Raw genomic sequence first — 14,337 nt, forward strand, 5'->3', positions numbered from 1 at the left:
AAAGATGTGCTTTCCCATCTGCTCAATTTAATAAAGGTTACTTAGTGAATTAACTAGGCCTGTGTGCTTATCAAGAGGAGAAATGGAATTCTCTAAACACCGCAGTGTCAGTTTCAATTAGTGACATGGATACCAATGTACACAGCAAATCTCATTTTTCTTTTTATCTGACAGCATCCATCAGTAACAGAACAACAGGTCTGCACTGGAACAAACAGCATGAGCAACTGGGAAGCTACCATATATTTTCATATACTGCTCTTTTAATAGCTTTTTAAAATCTTGAAACCAGTCTGGTCTGAATAAAGGATGTGCCTAGAATGTTACGATATACCTACAACCTTATATTTCCCATTACATTTACATGGTTCAGTATCTTTCTCCCTAATATACTCATGAAATCAAAGCAGTTTCCTTGCAAGGAAATAGAATAGTAGCTCCAAAAGGGTGACAAAATGAATTTGCTGAAAATCTTTACCTAATATATGTTTAGCATAGATTTTCTCTTTGGGAAAAGCAGTAGATTGTGTGACAAAATAGCCTTTGTATGTTTGCTTTACATCAGTTTACATTTTCATCATATATCTCCTACAAAGATAGAGGGTGAAGAGCATTCCTGAAAGCATAATGTAGGGAAGGCTGTGTATTGTCTTGGTCATATAGCACAGCTTGGTTTGCCAGAATAACCCCAAAGCAGACATCCCAAACCGCCCCTATACTACAGGTACCTTTCTCAACTCTGTACACAGGTAAGAGTGTCAAGCAACTGCACCCAAGCCTCTTACTTTTTAAATTTGATTCATGTGAATGCCAGTACAATACATAACACTAATAGTGACAAACATAATCTGTTAGGGTGAGCTTTAAACAATTTTTCATTAAAGAAGTTAACAGACAGAATTCTCCTGTGGTTAATTCTAGAGGATGCCACATTAACGTGCATATATGTTAATTTATATTTATATTATTATACAATAGACCAATCAGTTTAGTTTGATCATTTTTCTACATGTTTCTAAAAATAAAGCAAAGATCTGCAATAAGCGCATTATGTGTTTTGCATTAGTACTTTCAGAATGAATAGCATACACAGTACAATTGTCTGCAATAACAGAAATTCACATTTGACTGAAGGAATTCTCTTTCTATCATTCCCTCTACTCTGTTTAATAGAGCAGAGTAAGAAAACCAGTAAAACCTATCTGAGAGGTAGCTTTGGAAGACTCTTAGTCTACATATACTATACACTATATCATACACACCCCAAAAAACTGAGGACCAACAACTCAGAAGTTTTAGAAAAATTATCTGAGATAATTAGCCATTACTTGTAAACTAACATGCTAAATAAATAAATAATGCACTAAATGAGCTTAGTGACATGCTATCAAGAGTCCAAAATGACTGGTTGAAGCTACACATTTTTCCTCCCCAGTGCTGCTTCTTCCTATTTATAAATTAAATAAAAGTAAAACCCTGGCAAAATGCTTTCAGTTAATTCAGAACAATTCCTTTCATCCTGTGAACTTTTGTCCTGCTCCAGTCACTCACAGCTCCTGTGACTGAAGACGGCTGACCCCAGGCACATTACTGGACACCCTTTTGACAGCTGTACTACAGAAGAACAACAGTCTTTCAGTATGATATAATGACAGAAGCCAAACTGATACCCATATTCATTTATCAAGAAAAGAAAATAAAAACAAGCTCTTCATATCCAGCATGGATTTACGTCAACATAATATATGACAGTGCAAAATTAGTTAAAATATATTAAGTGAATCCATGACCATATGAAAGGGATGCAATTTTAACTCTTCATATTTTGACAAATCAAGCAAACAGTACCATTTCTCATTGTTATGACAAACTGTAGGCTAAATAAGAAGTTTATATAAGGAGAAATCCTCAGTGTTTGCACAGTCACCATTCTGAATACACACATGAGTTCCTCTCTACCCTGCCTCAAATCTTCCTGTCTGACCCTGGGGCAAATCAGTTAGCTTCTCTGTGCTTCATTGTTGCTCTCTAAAATGAGGAATAACATACATTTTCTCATACACGTGATGACAGCATTATGCATTGGAGCTTGTCAGACATTAAATATTACATTGAGTAAGGTAATCTTAGTCATTAGATGAGCACTTTGTTTCTGATGAAGCTTAAATGGCAAAATGTAGCTCATTATATTAGACCAAATAAATTGTTATTACCACAGAACAGGGCAAAAAATGCAGCAACTCTTTAGCAGAAATGCTGGCTTGGAGCCTAGAAACAGTATCTCTACATTAACAGTGGTGTGTGGCATACTTTAGCACTGGTTTTGAGGAAACTGCATTTCTTTTGAGATCCTTTCCACAAAAGAAGTGGACGTGTATTTGTCTGTTCTATTCAACAGATGAATTCACAACTTTTGCAAGGCAGAGGCCACCATTTCCTAATAAACTCAGCATAATCAAGAAACATGGAGGCACTCGTGCTGCAAAATACAGCTCTACCAAGACATCGTGGCTTGAATTCTGGTTCTGTTTCACATAACTCAAATTTGCCTATACAGCCCCTGTCATGGCCTCACAGGCTGCTGAGAACAGTAATAAGTTCCTTCAAACGCCATGTTCAATTTTCCGAGGAATCATTGTCTCTCTACAACAAAAGCCCCATATATCCTTTCCCTGTACCTGCAAAACTGATTGCAGAAGCATGTTTTCTTTTGGCTCTTGAAATAGAGATTTTGCCTATTTCAGTTTTCTGAAGTTAGTAGCTTCCTTTCTGAACTTCACATAAAAGTTCACAAAAAAAATAGACCCTCACTACAGAAGTTTTCCACTTTTAACTCCATGCTTTGCAAAAAGATATAACCACTAACACATACCTTGAAAACCGAACTGTATTATTCTAAATAACTGACAAATGTCAGCCTCAATGTGACCCAGTTGCAGGATGAGAGCTAAATTTCTGTATCTACGTATGACACAGCTGTTTAAGACCTCCTTACAGTCAGTGGAGATCCAGTCAGCAGAAAGAAGTCTAAAGTCTATTCAGCTGAGCAATATGTATCTTTATTAGAATGCTTTCTTGATTTCTTTTATTGTATTGACTTGATCCTTGAATACTATAGGTGTTAAGGCACTTAATTCACATATAGGTAGTTACCTGTAAATGTCTTAATCGGGAGGTGAATCCCACCCTAGTAATCTAATAATGTAAGCCAGAATGTTTGTAAAGGTTTTTTTCCCATGATTCACTGATATTCCTGTTAAAAACATAAATTTTTATATAAAATGAGGAATGCACTTTCCCCCATGCTGGTGCATTTGTGCAATGTTAGATATTCAAAGGCAATTTCAGAAGTAAGTGCAACAAAAATGAATTACACATAGGAAGGTGTACGGTTCAGATTATACCTCAGGTTCAGATTATGCACATGGAAGAAAACAGAACCATAGTAGGAAACAGGATTTTATTTCAGAACTTTTTTCCTTGTCTCCTTATAAAATATCACAGTTGAGAGATAAAGACCTGCAACATTTTCTGTATGAGTAGCTTCTAATATTTTTTTGTTTTGATATATTAAAAAACTCACCTGTTCTGCTGCCTCTCTTTTGACATTGTAAGTATCCAGGTGTTCTTGGAGCTCTAGAACACTGAACTTCAGCGTTTCTAGCAGGCCACAAGACAATAGCTGGAAGATAAAAGCAATCACCTCTGTAGTCATGTAATATCTGACTATAATCCATATAGTTTAGTATTATATAATATGAAATCCCAAGTCCACATTTGGAAAAACAGTCAAATTAGAATTAGTGGGTACAGATCACTTGTGATACCTCTGAGCTGGCAAACTAGCACAGGTAGGTGCGTCAGTTAAATCAGTGAACAAGTGTTTTGATTCCAGAATAAGGGCAGTACCTAGTTAATACCTGAAGAAGAGATTTCAAAGTGATTTGCAGATCTTTCAAAACAAAAGAATAATAGTTGATGAATGCTCCATCCCTGGCAGTGTTCAAGGCCAGGTTGGATGAAGCCTTGGGTGATATGGTTTAGTGTGAGGTGTCCCTGCGCATGGCAGGGGGGTTGGAACTAGATGATCTTAAGGTCCTTTCCAACCCTAAGTATACTATGATTCTATGTACACATAGCTAGTATAAACTGAATAGCCTGCAGCAGGAAATAAGGTTCTCCTGGACTGCTCCAGTGAGAGTTGCTTCCTCTTCTCAAGACACAAACTACACCACCAGCAAAGGCTTCAAGTCTCTAGAAACTTGCATATGTGAAGAATTTTCTACCATTAATGGCTTTGCCTTTTTCAACATAGTTGCAAAATCTCTTTTTCACCTCAGGGGCTTCTACCTCAGCTCTGCTTCACACTTTCTTGCTATAGTTTTATTTCCACTTAGTTTTTTTTCTCATTAATCCTTTTCCTGTCACTTCCTGTAATAGTCATGACTCTAAATTGATGCTTCCTCCCTCACACCGGTCACCCCTTGCACACATTAAGAGCTCTGTACTTTTCTCAATCCTTGTTAACTCTTGGGCAGCTTGAAAATGCAAGCAGAAGACACTGATCACAAAACTGTGTCACAGTAGAGAGTCACAGTATCCCACGTTACTCAGGGGAAATGATATCTACATGTTTCTCCAACTGCATTAAGATTAGTAGTCTACCACCATATTAAGACACTGTATTCCCAACCTCTATGTCTACATCAACAAAGAAGCAAGTTACAGTCCTGTGGCACACTGCCACTCTGCATTCAACATGTGCAATAACATCAAGGTGCAAAGTTAGTGGGCATCTTGAATCAGCAGAGTAGGCCATGAGCTGCATTCAAATCGCTTGCAAAACCCTGCTTTGATGTAAAGGGGCATCTTTCTGCTAAAAACGATTTCTGAATGAATCAAAAGCCAAATCTGCCTCAAACACCAAACTTGTACACATAAGTGACATCATGAAACCAAAGATTTGCACATGAGTATTATTTTGGATCAACCATTCTTTCTTAGTGAGAAGTAACCTGATAAACAAGTAGGTTCATCTCAATTAAATTATTTGGAAAGATTTATGTACACAGTATTTGCCAACGTAACAACACTTATGTGTGTGCATAAGTCTGTATACTTGAGTGCATATATATTACATTTATTAATGCTTTTTCATATTTGAATTTATATATCTATTTATCTTTTAAAACATACAGGCTGCTCTGGCTAGTCACTAGTATAACTCTTATTGTGGCTTCTCAGCCCAAACAAGTTCCTTCTTTTGGTTAATTCCTACTCCTTTTAAAGTGGCATAAGTTAAACAAAAAAACATTACACATGGTTCCCTTGAAATGCACTATCCACATCATGCCTTCTTTAGTCCCCATAGTCTAAAGTGAGCGTGTAGGAGCCAAGCTGCCCTAAGCACCAAGGGAAGAAGAACAGGTCAGGAGAAGAGTCTCACACTGGGTCAGGTACAAAGATCCATCTATCTCAGTCCCTCCATTTGACAATGTCTAATAGCAGTTGCTTAAGGCAGGGAAAAACGGGCCAAGCGTGTTGTCACCCACTTGCTCCAGAATGCTTTCTTAGCCTCTGTCAATCTGTTGTTCTGCATATTCAAAAATCTACCCAGGACTATTTCTTTCATTAATCTTTCTAGTTGTCTTCTGAAAACACAGACACTGTAAAAAAGACCAGGGATATGTACATTAGCTCAATAACGTTTTCTGTTTTTGCTGTCTCTTTTCCTCATTATTCTAGCACAGCTTTTTTTGACTGCTGCTGAACACTGAGCTGACTTCTCACATTAATACTGATTATAACCCAGGATTTCAACTTGCAAAATAACAAACCATTCAAAGCCTTTATTGCGTATTTGTAGCTAGAATGTTTTTCACATGCATCCTTAAATTTATACATTAATAACACAATTTTTAGAAAGGCAAAATTGCTGCTAGATAAGGTGGTCTTTCTTCTCTGTGCAAAGAATACAGAATAAATATGAACAAGCAGAGAAGGTAGAGAACAGCAAGGGAATTCAAATGGTGTCTAGTATCAGTAAATTCCCTCAATGTTAATTGTTACAGCTAGAGGTTATTTTTGGAGAAAATGCACTTTTTGTTTGTGTTTTCAAATGTTTATGACAGATATCGGCCACCTAACGTCTTAATTCCTTTCTGATTGCAATTAGAAAAAGCACATTTTGTTTTGTTTTTTTTAATATCCCCTAATTATGCAAGTGTTTCAATTAGTGACATCAGAGAGCAGCCTTTTAAAAGGCAAAAATATAATTAACACATTTTATTCAAACCTTTGAAGACCATCCCAAGCCTTACTATTTTCCAGATGTTAAAACATCATTTTGTATGCTACATAAGAATGATTAAGCAGACATTTCAATGTGTGAGTTTATGAGATCTTTACCGTTTCCGCATCCACAAAGACTGTTGGACATTCTGAACACATCATCATCACTTCCAGAGAACTTTTAAACTTTGTTCCAATGCGCTGTAGACTTTCACCAAGAAAGCTGACTGAGTCATTTGTTATAGATACAAACCTTCTTTGAATAGTCTAGAAATCAGATCAGAAAAACATTTATTTTACATTGGAATTTATTCCTCAGGCTTTTCAGATTGAGAATTTCAGGGCAAAATTCCATCATGCCAGCATATATTTTTGTCATTAAATTACAAACTAATACGTAATTTGCTCTGAATATCTATGTAAAACTAGCTCCAGAAAATGCAATCAGTCAATAAAACCAGCCTGTATCCATGAAGACAGTAACTCCTTTCCCATCTATGCCTTTAGCATCAGTATAGGGGGATGACTATTTGACTGTATGCAGTATAGACAGTAGTTCAATTCATTTTCAAGTGTTCATGTTGCAGAAAATTATCCACAGTTTTACAAGACCTGTGTAGCACAATCTGTGTCCAAAACTGCCACCTGCAGGATTTGTACCTTCTTCAAAAATCAGTCCTATGTGTAACATGTTCGGTTATGTAGACTGTTGGCTTGGCATAATACGACACTGCTTTGCAATATATAGTTTCATAAATCCTAGCAAGTTACATGTAGAATAAAACTATACAAAGATGGATATTTACAGCCGTGAAGGCAAACATGGTATAGGAGCCAGAAGGCAAAATAGGAAGGTTCAGTCAAACAAGACCTCTAAGGTCTCATTTAATCATTTTAACCCTTCTCTGTACTCAGCAACAACTCCAGAAACGCTTCTTTGTCCAGGTTTGAGCCCTCAATTACTACTACCTGCCTTTCCCAAAGTATCCACTTTTCCAGCTACTGAGGGCTACCTTGTCAAGTCATAGAAAAGTTTCACCTTTCTTTCTATAGCTCTCTCTTTAATGAACACAAGAGAATATGAACTGCTGTCTTGACCGCTCTCAGGAAATGCCACTTTTTCAGGAAATGAAGTTGCGTGAAAAGTAACTGCAGCTAAGTTTTGGTGTAATACAGAGGAACTAAACCCATGATGTCTCAGATGTAGCAAAAAGGCAAAAATCTAAACCCAGTAAACAGGAATTTTACAGTGCTGTGGCAAAATACTTCTGCAACTAAAAATAGAAAATGGGTACCAATACACAAAGAAGTTATTGCACGGATAAGGTAGAATATAAATCACATGTAAGTGATCTCCTGGCACTGACCCTAAAGCTGCCCATACATATGGATAAAATGTGTGCTATCATGGTAAAACAAAGTGAAGCTTTCACGGAGTAATTTATTACAACCTACCCAACAGCAGATGAAATTAATACTGGAGATGTGAGAAAGTGTTGGAGTCATAAGGTTGTGGTTTGTAGTAATGAATCTGCTCTAGCTCACTTAGCATGTTGCCCATAAATAAAAGTATTACTGCGAATAATATCACTGCAAAGAATAATGTACATCCAAGTGATACCAAAGGCACCACAGGCAAACAGCTATCCCATACATAGAGGGAGGATAACTAATAAAAGTTAAGCCATAGGCATTTCATTTTGGGTACCAGATCTATGAGGTAAATATAGTTAAAATGAGGCATCTGAAACTTGCAGCTTTAGTTGATCTCCTGGTGTTTCAATTACTTCTCTGCAGTAAAAAACCCTTTCTCAGTAGATACACGATAATTTCATTAATGTTTGTCATGCTGTGATCCCATAATAATGAATCCCACAGAAAACCCAGGAGGAAGACTGATTAAGTCTGTAATCAGAACAGAACCTGGGTGACATTCAGAAAATAAAGGGACAGAACCTGAACTAAGAGCTTACAAGAAACACTGAACTTTTTTTTGAGCCGCCTTTTTTATTCGTAAGTAGAATCGCTCCTAGACACAGCAGATATCCCATGGAAAAACAGTGCATGACCATTAAACAATCTTTTAGTAACACAGGGGTTTTTGTCTGCTTTTCATTTGCTTTCTACCACAATCTTGCAGCTTGTGCAGTTACAGCAGGGAAAAATAGCTTTAAAAGCAGAAGGAAAAGATTTCAGACAAACAACCATGCACTGGCAATTCACTGACCTGAAACAATCTCGAGAAGACATGAAATGTATAGACAGCACAAGATCCATCTGTATCTGACAGCATTTGATTGACATGGCAGCGCCAGGCTTGCTCTTCATCATCATATGCCACTGGCTGGAAAGCTGCCAATATGGCAGAAAGAAATGGTGAAGGAGGTGGGGAGGTTTGTACTTCTGGGAAACCATCCTGTTCTTCTTCATCTTGGCTATGAGTAACAAAGAACAGAAATTTACTCAGTACATTTTTTAACGAAAAACGCTTCATTTTGGTAAGAAGGAAAAAATAATAACTTTGAATTCAGAACAGTGTATTGTAAAATAAACAATCCATCAACTAAGTTAACTATGAACCAAGAAAAGAGTAAAAAATAAAAACCAGTATTGCTACTGCAATACAAAAGAATATTTATACTCTCAAATACCTCCAAGGCTCATTAAAGCATGTTATATCTATTAATATCTTCAAAGGGATACCTACATATACATATATACACACACCCCCCCATTCAGAAACTGGTATTTTTTTCTTGCCCCCAGTACTGAATACAACACACGAACTCATATGGCAATGCAATACTACTTTGTAACTCTTAAGTAACATCATAAGGAAATGGAGATAGATTGGAAGACTTTCATTTTTATAGGCAATCAATTTAACAGACCTTTGTTCAAAGAGCATTCTGCGGTCATACATTCCATTAGGCACCAAACATCCAATAAAAATATCAAATTATAAATTAATCAATGCTACGACTTACAATCATTAATTGCTTCCCAATTAAAAATTGTTTCACAATTTAATTGTATCACAAGGAATGTTACATTTTGACACTTCTTGTATAATTATAGTTACACAGCAAAATAGTGTGAGACAATTCCAAGTACAGATAATTTATTAAAATTTTTTTAACTCAGGCTGTTTTTCTCGTTCAACAACCTCATTCACTGAGGCACCAAATATGCCTTAAACAATACTTAAAACACATCTTAAACAAGAAGCGTGGGTGCTGCTTTTAGGTACATTCATTTTAATAGCACAAAGCACAACAGCTAAGATGCAATCCTTTTGAATACTACATTTAAGCAAAGCTTCAAAAAGATTTTCAGGTATTTTCTTACTAGTGTATCAACCCTGTAAGCAATCACTTCTGTTGCTCTTCAAACTAGAGCTATGGGTTTTTTCATTTGTTCACTCAGTGTAAACAAACTAAACCCCCACACCTGGCAGTGTTTAAGGCCAGGCTGGATACAGAGCTTCGAGCAACCTGGTCTAGTGGCAGGTGCCTCTGCTCATGGCAGGGGAGTTGGAACTGGATGAGCTTTAAGGTTCTTTCTAACACTAACCATTCTACGAGTCTACGATTCAGTCACACATTAGGAAATAAACCGCTACCAAACTTTCATTCTTGCAAGGCATATTGCAATAGGTTGTGTATGGGACTGCAGATTCAATTTCTCTGTCCCAGTAGAACCTTTTCAAATGCCTTGGTCTTTTACAGCTTCTGTTGTGTTCTTTTCTGTAAAACACTCCTTAAATGATCTCTCTGACAGAACATATGTTCCTATAGACATGAGGTATATATATTATTTAGTCTAAACTTCTGAGAAAGTTTTGAGTATGAAGAAGTCTATGAACAATTTGGAATTCATTTGGTTTAGTTTTTTTGTTTGTTGGTTTGGGGGTTTTGTCTGTGTTTTTGTTTGCAGGTTTTTGTTTGTCTTCCCTCCTTCTTAGACCATTACCTTAAAGAGACTTAGGGTTTCATTTTTAATATGACTCAACCAGCTAGGATTTAACTCTAACCTTTCCTTTCATTAGTTATTTTTGCTCTCCATATTAAAAATGGGAAAATGTTATTTTACTTTAAAATGTCTTAGAAACATACAAGTGACTGATTAACCTGAACACTGAAAATAAACCTTGGGCAAATTCAAAGACAAACTGGTCTGACTCCTGCAGAATCTTTGATTAAAACAAAACAAAAAACCCCACAAAACCCCCTCAAAACGAACAAACAAAAAAAAATCAAAATTAATCCCAAACCCAACCCAAATCTATCCACCCCCAACAAAACCTTTTTTTTCCCCATCTTTGTTTGCCAAAATAGGTTCTGCCATAATTCAGAGCAGTTCAAGGACTGTTATATTGCTTGCAGCTGGTGGCTGCCAACAAAAGGCTTCAGAACATTCTCTGACCTCTTTTCTTATTTCTATGCTATTGTCAGTGAATAAATGTGCTAGATGGTTTTTTTTACTCAAGACTTCTCATATTTTCCTGCGTGGCTGTTTTCCCTGTACCAGAAACAACTACTGAGAAAAGCACTGAATTTATTTACTATAACAGGCAAAACCAATCAACCATTACTTCTGATATGCAAAATATCATTTTAGATGCTTGCATTATGGGATTCATGGAAAACCCCAGACCATAGGAAAGCCTACTTTGTTTGATCCGTACACTGGTAACATGTAATTTGTTACTTAGAACCAATATTAATCTTACCTAGACAAACCAGAGAAGTCAGCTTCTTCTTCTTCACATCTCTCATCTAGCTCTTTCAAAGCAAGAGTAACATCCTCTTCACAGACAGACTCGGAATAGCTCTCAGGGGCTGTTGCCTCTACCAGTTCTGTGGTCTCTTCTAACTCAAGAGATTCATGACAGACCAGACAGTCTTGTTGTTCTTGTAGTAGATACGACCCAGTATCTTCACTAGCAGTGCTAACCTGTTCATCCCTTACTGATGAACTGCATTCCTGTGAATCAAACATACTTTTACTTATTTTTATTGTCAAGACTTATCTACTCTTAACAGTGTTTATGATGGTAAAGTAACAGTTATACAAATATCCATTCATGCTTTAATCATTCAATTCTTTGGCTTGTTCGCACAGTTTTACTGGAGTCAAGACAGGCAGTCTTATTCATAACATTTATAGCTTCTACTTAAAACTAATATCCCAGAGTATGACTTAATTATAGCAAATACAATTTCTCAAATACACTCAAATCTGTTAAGAGAACACTCCCAGAAAAGTACCTGCAAATAGCCTCAAACATCTTTAGATCACAACTAAGATCACAGCCAAACACAACTAAGACTTACATATTTTACTTTTCTAGGTAAGGACCAAACTGTCTGCCTTATGCTTGCCTTTGGGGTCTGGAACCAGCAGAGAAAATGTGTTTTCCTTTCGTCTCTCATTTTAACAATGTTCTAAAGCATAACTGAGCAACAGTGTAACAGACAAACAATGGAAAAGGGACATTCCACTATTTTTATTATTTTGCAATCACTGTTAATATGGGGAGCTTTAAGGGTTTAACCCTGAATCTCTAAATGCAGGGCTTCCATCACTGCCCAGTTACAATGAGACAATGATTAAACTCAGGTAGGTGACATTAGAATGACCCTTTCTCCCTTCCCTCTTCCTCCATTGGCATTATTATACTCATTAACATTGCTATATTGAACAGAGAAATCCAGATTTAGATAATTTATGATGAACTCATTTGAAACCTTTTACTGGATTTTTCTGTGGAATAATACTTTCCTGTACTTGCTATTTCCTAAAGGCAGAAATTACCACATATTTTCATTAAGTGTGCTTGTCTTCCTCTACTGACATATCCAAGACTGGTCAACAAACCTTCGAACAGCCTCTAAACATACACATCACTTCATGGCTTTCATCAGTCTAAAGAGATTCTCTGACAGATAAATAACTGTACACGTATTGAAAAAGACAATTCGGCTTTAAACAGAACTACAAAATTTTCTTCCATAGTGATCCGAACCTTATCTCACTTTGACCATGGTACTCCTCAACGTGATACTGCTGTCATTTGACACAGCTAGTGGGCTCACTTATAATGTCTGGAAGCTAAATCTGGAATTTTATTGCACAGAACAGCATTTTTGTCACACTGAGCAGCTAAGGCACACAGGAATGCAAGACCCTTTTACAGTACCACAGCAAAATAATATGGATTGAAGCAGTGGTCCATTTCTATTATAGATGTTAAGAGATGACACATAGCTGTACTGATCATGGCTGATAGATGTACATACGAGAGATACACTTCTAGAAAACATTTAAGTGCTAATTAGTAGCTAGTAAATTTACAGTTAAGTCAGCCTTCATAGTGTCATGACTCTCGATTTCTGAAATCTGATGTGTAACTTTGGCCGTATCTTTACTACCAACATGAATATTCTTTAATTATCTTACAAATATCATTTATATTACATAGTTGACAACTCCACAGAATTCAAGGAAAATTACTTCTAGTAAATTACTCCCTTAAAAATCCATAGTGTAAATTAGTAAATTAGGGAATCATTTTAGTCATAAACTTTCATATACTTAAGCTTGTAAAACCTTGTGCACAAAATTGAAAATATTCCTGTAAACTAGACTGTATGTTTCCAAACAGAATGTGAAATGTCCTTTTGTAAAGATACCTGCTATTGCTTGGAATCAGCCAAACACAAATAAGTAAACTATTTACTTTTTATATCCTCAGTTTTCCTACAAGAGAAGCAAGGAACTCAATTCTATGTTGAGTGCATCTATATGAACTGCATCTAACTAGCACACATCCCCCCTGTCTTTAAGTAATTGTTTTTGAAATTTTACCTTGGATAAATTTCGGTATTTATTTATACTAAGAATATTTTGATAACTGATATGTGGCATGCAGTGAAATGTCTGTGTTGGAAGAGTTTATGTATATAAGAACATATAGAAAACAATTGCACTATACTGTGAGTTGTGCAGTATAAAAATTCAGAAAAAAATAAGGTTTACCATCTTAAAAATTTCCCAAAGTGAGTTCATCGTTGACATTCTGAAGCTCATTCTATAAAGAGGCATAAAGCCCTTTTAGAAACATAATACAACTAGATAGCTAACTCTTGGAGACGTAACTTTTGAGTGCTTGAACTCCGCCTGAAGAAATCTTAACATATTTGACTGAATTCTGCATTCTAACATGACAAAATAAACTTTGAACACATCCCATGTAGTGACTGCATTTATATGGATCTGCAGTCCTTATATATATATATATATATATATATATATATACGGGGGGTGTATATCTATACATATATATCATTTTTTTCTGGATGCCATTTAGTCATGAAATTACAGCCCAGTGTAAATGTTTTCAGTATTTTCAACAATGTTGCTGCTTTTATTGAGTGAATGTTTTCATCTGGGTTATCAGAAGTATAGTGATTTTATGAAGGGAGCTGCAGAAGAACAGTGAATCCAAGTATAAAGGCAGTCTCAGACAGAACTACAAAACCCTAGGTTTTGTAAACGAGTTACAGCTGAGAATGTACCACAAGCAAGTAAGACAAATTATAACATTTAGTTCTATAAAATCCTAGCTTATCTATCACTACTCCCTTTCATCCCAGCCTATTTATCACTTCTGTGTTTTGAAATCTTGACATAAAAAAGAATAATCCAGACTGTTATTCCTCACTCAAAATCCTATTGCAACAAAAATGCATGTTGTAGACAAGTAGATGAAGTGCTGACAGACTTGTTTGCAAATCTAAGCACAGCTGCCCTACAAATTTGAGACAACCTACCAATTGCAGTGTAACCAAACACTGCAGAAGAAAGCAGATAGACAATATTAATGAAAAAATATGCAAGAAGTGGAAAAAAGCTGCTTTATAAATGTCACAATATCACAGTTCTAGGAGGTGAGGATTTTATCACAAGAAACCAGTCACCCATACTTTCCCTTTGTTGGTCTCCAAGTATGTCTTTTGTTCTTACAGTTCTCTTCATTAAATG

General features: G+C 36.2%; 1 protein-coding gene across 1 annotated transcript in view; it reads right to left on the reverse strand.

Moving 5' to 3' along the window:
* FRYL (FRY like transcription coactivator) overlaps positions 1-14,337 on the reverse strand; it is a 164,882-nt gene that overhangs the window by 9,607 nt on the left and 140,938 nt on the right. Inside the window, exons 55-58 of the mRNA XM_034064589.1 lie at positions 11,024-11,277; positions 8,519-8,726; positions 6,409-6,558; positions 3,584-3,682 (exon numbers count right to left, since the gene is read on the reverse strand). Of these exons, the coding sequence (XP_033920480.1) occupies positions 3,584-3,682; positions 6,409-6,558; positions 8,519-8,726; positions 11,024-11,277 (711 nt within the window). The remainder of the gene's footprint in view (positions 1-3,583; positions 3,683-6,408; positions 6,559-8,518; positions 8,727-11,023; positions 11,278-14,337) is intronic.

This window comes from Melopsittacus undulatus, chromosome 7 (assembly GCF_012275295.1).
Source record: "Melopsittacus undulatus isolate bMelUnd1 chromosome 7, bMelUnd1.mat.Z, whole genome shotgun sequence".
Classification (NCBI taxonomy): Eukaryota; Metazoa; Chordata; class Aves; order Psittaciformes; family Psittaculidae; genus Melopsittacus; species Melopsittacus undulatus.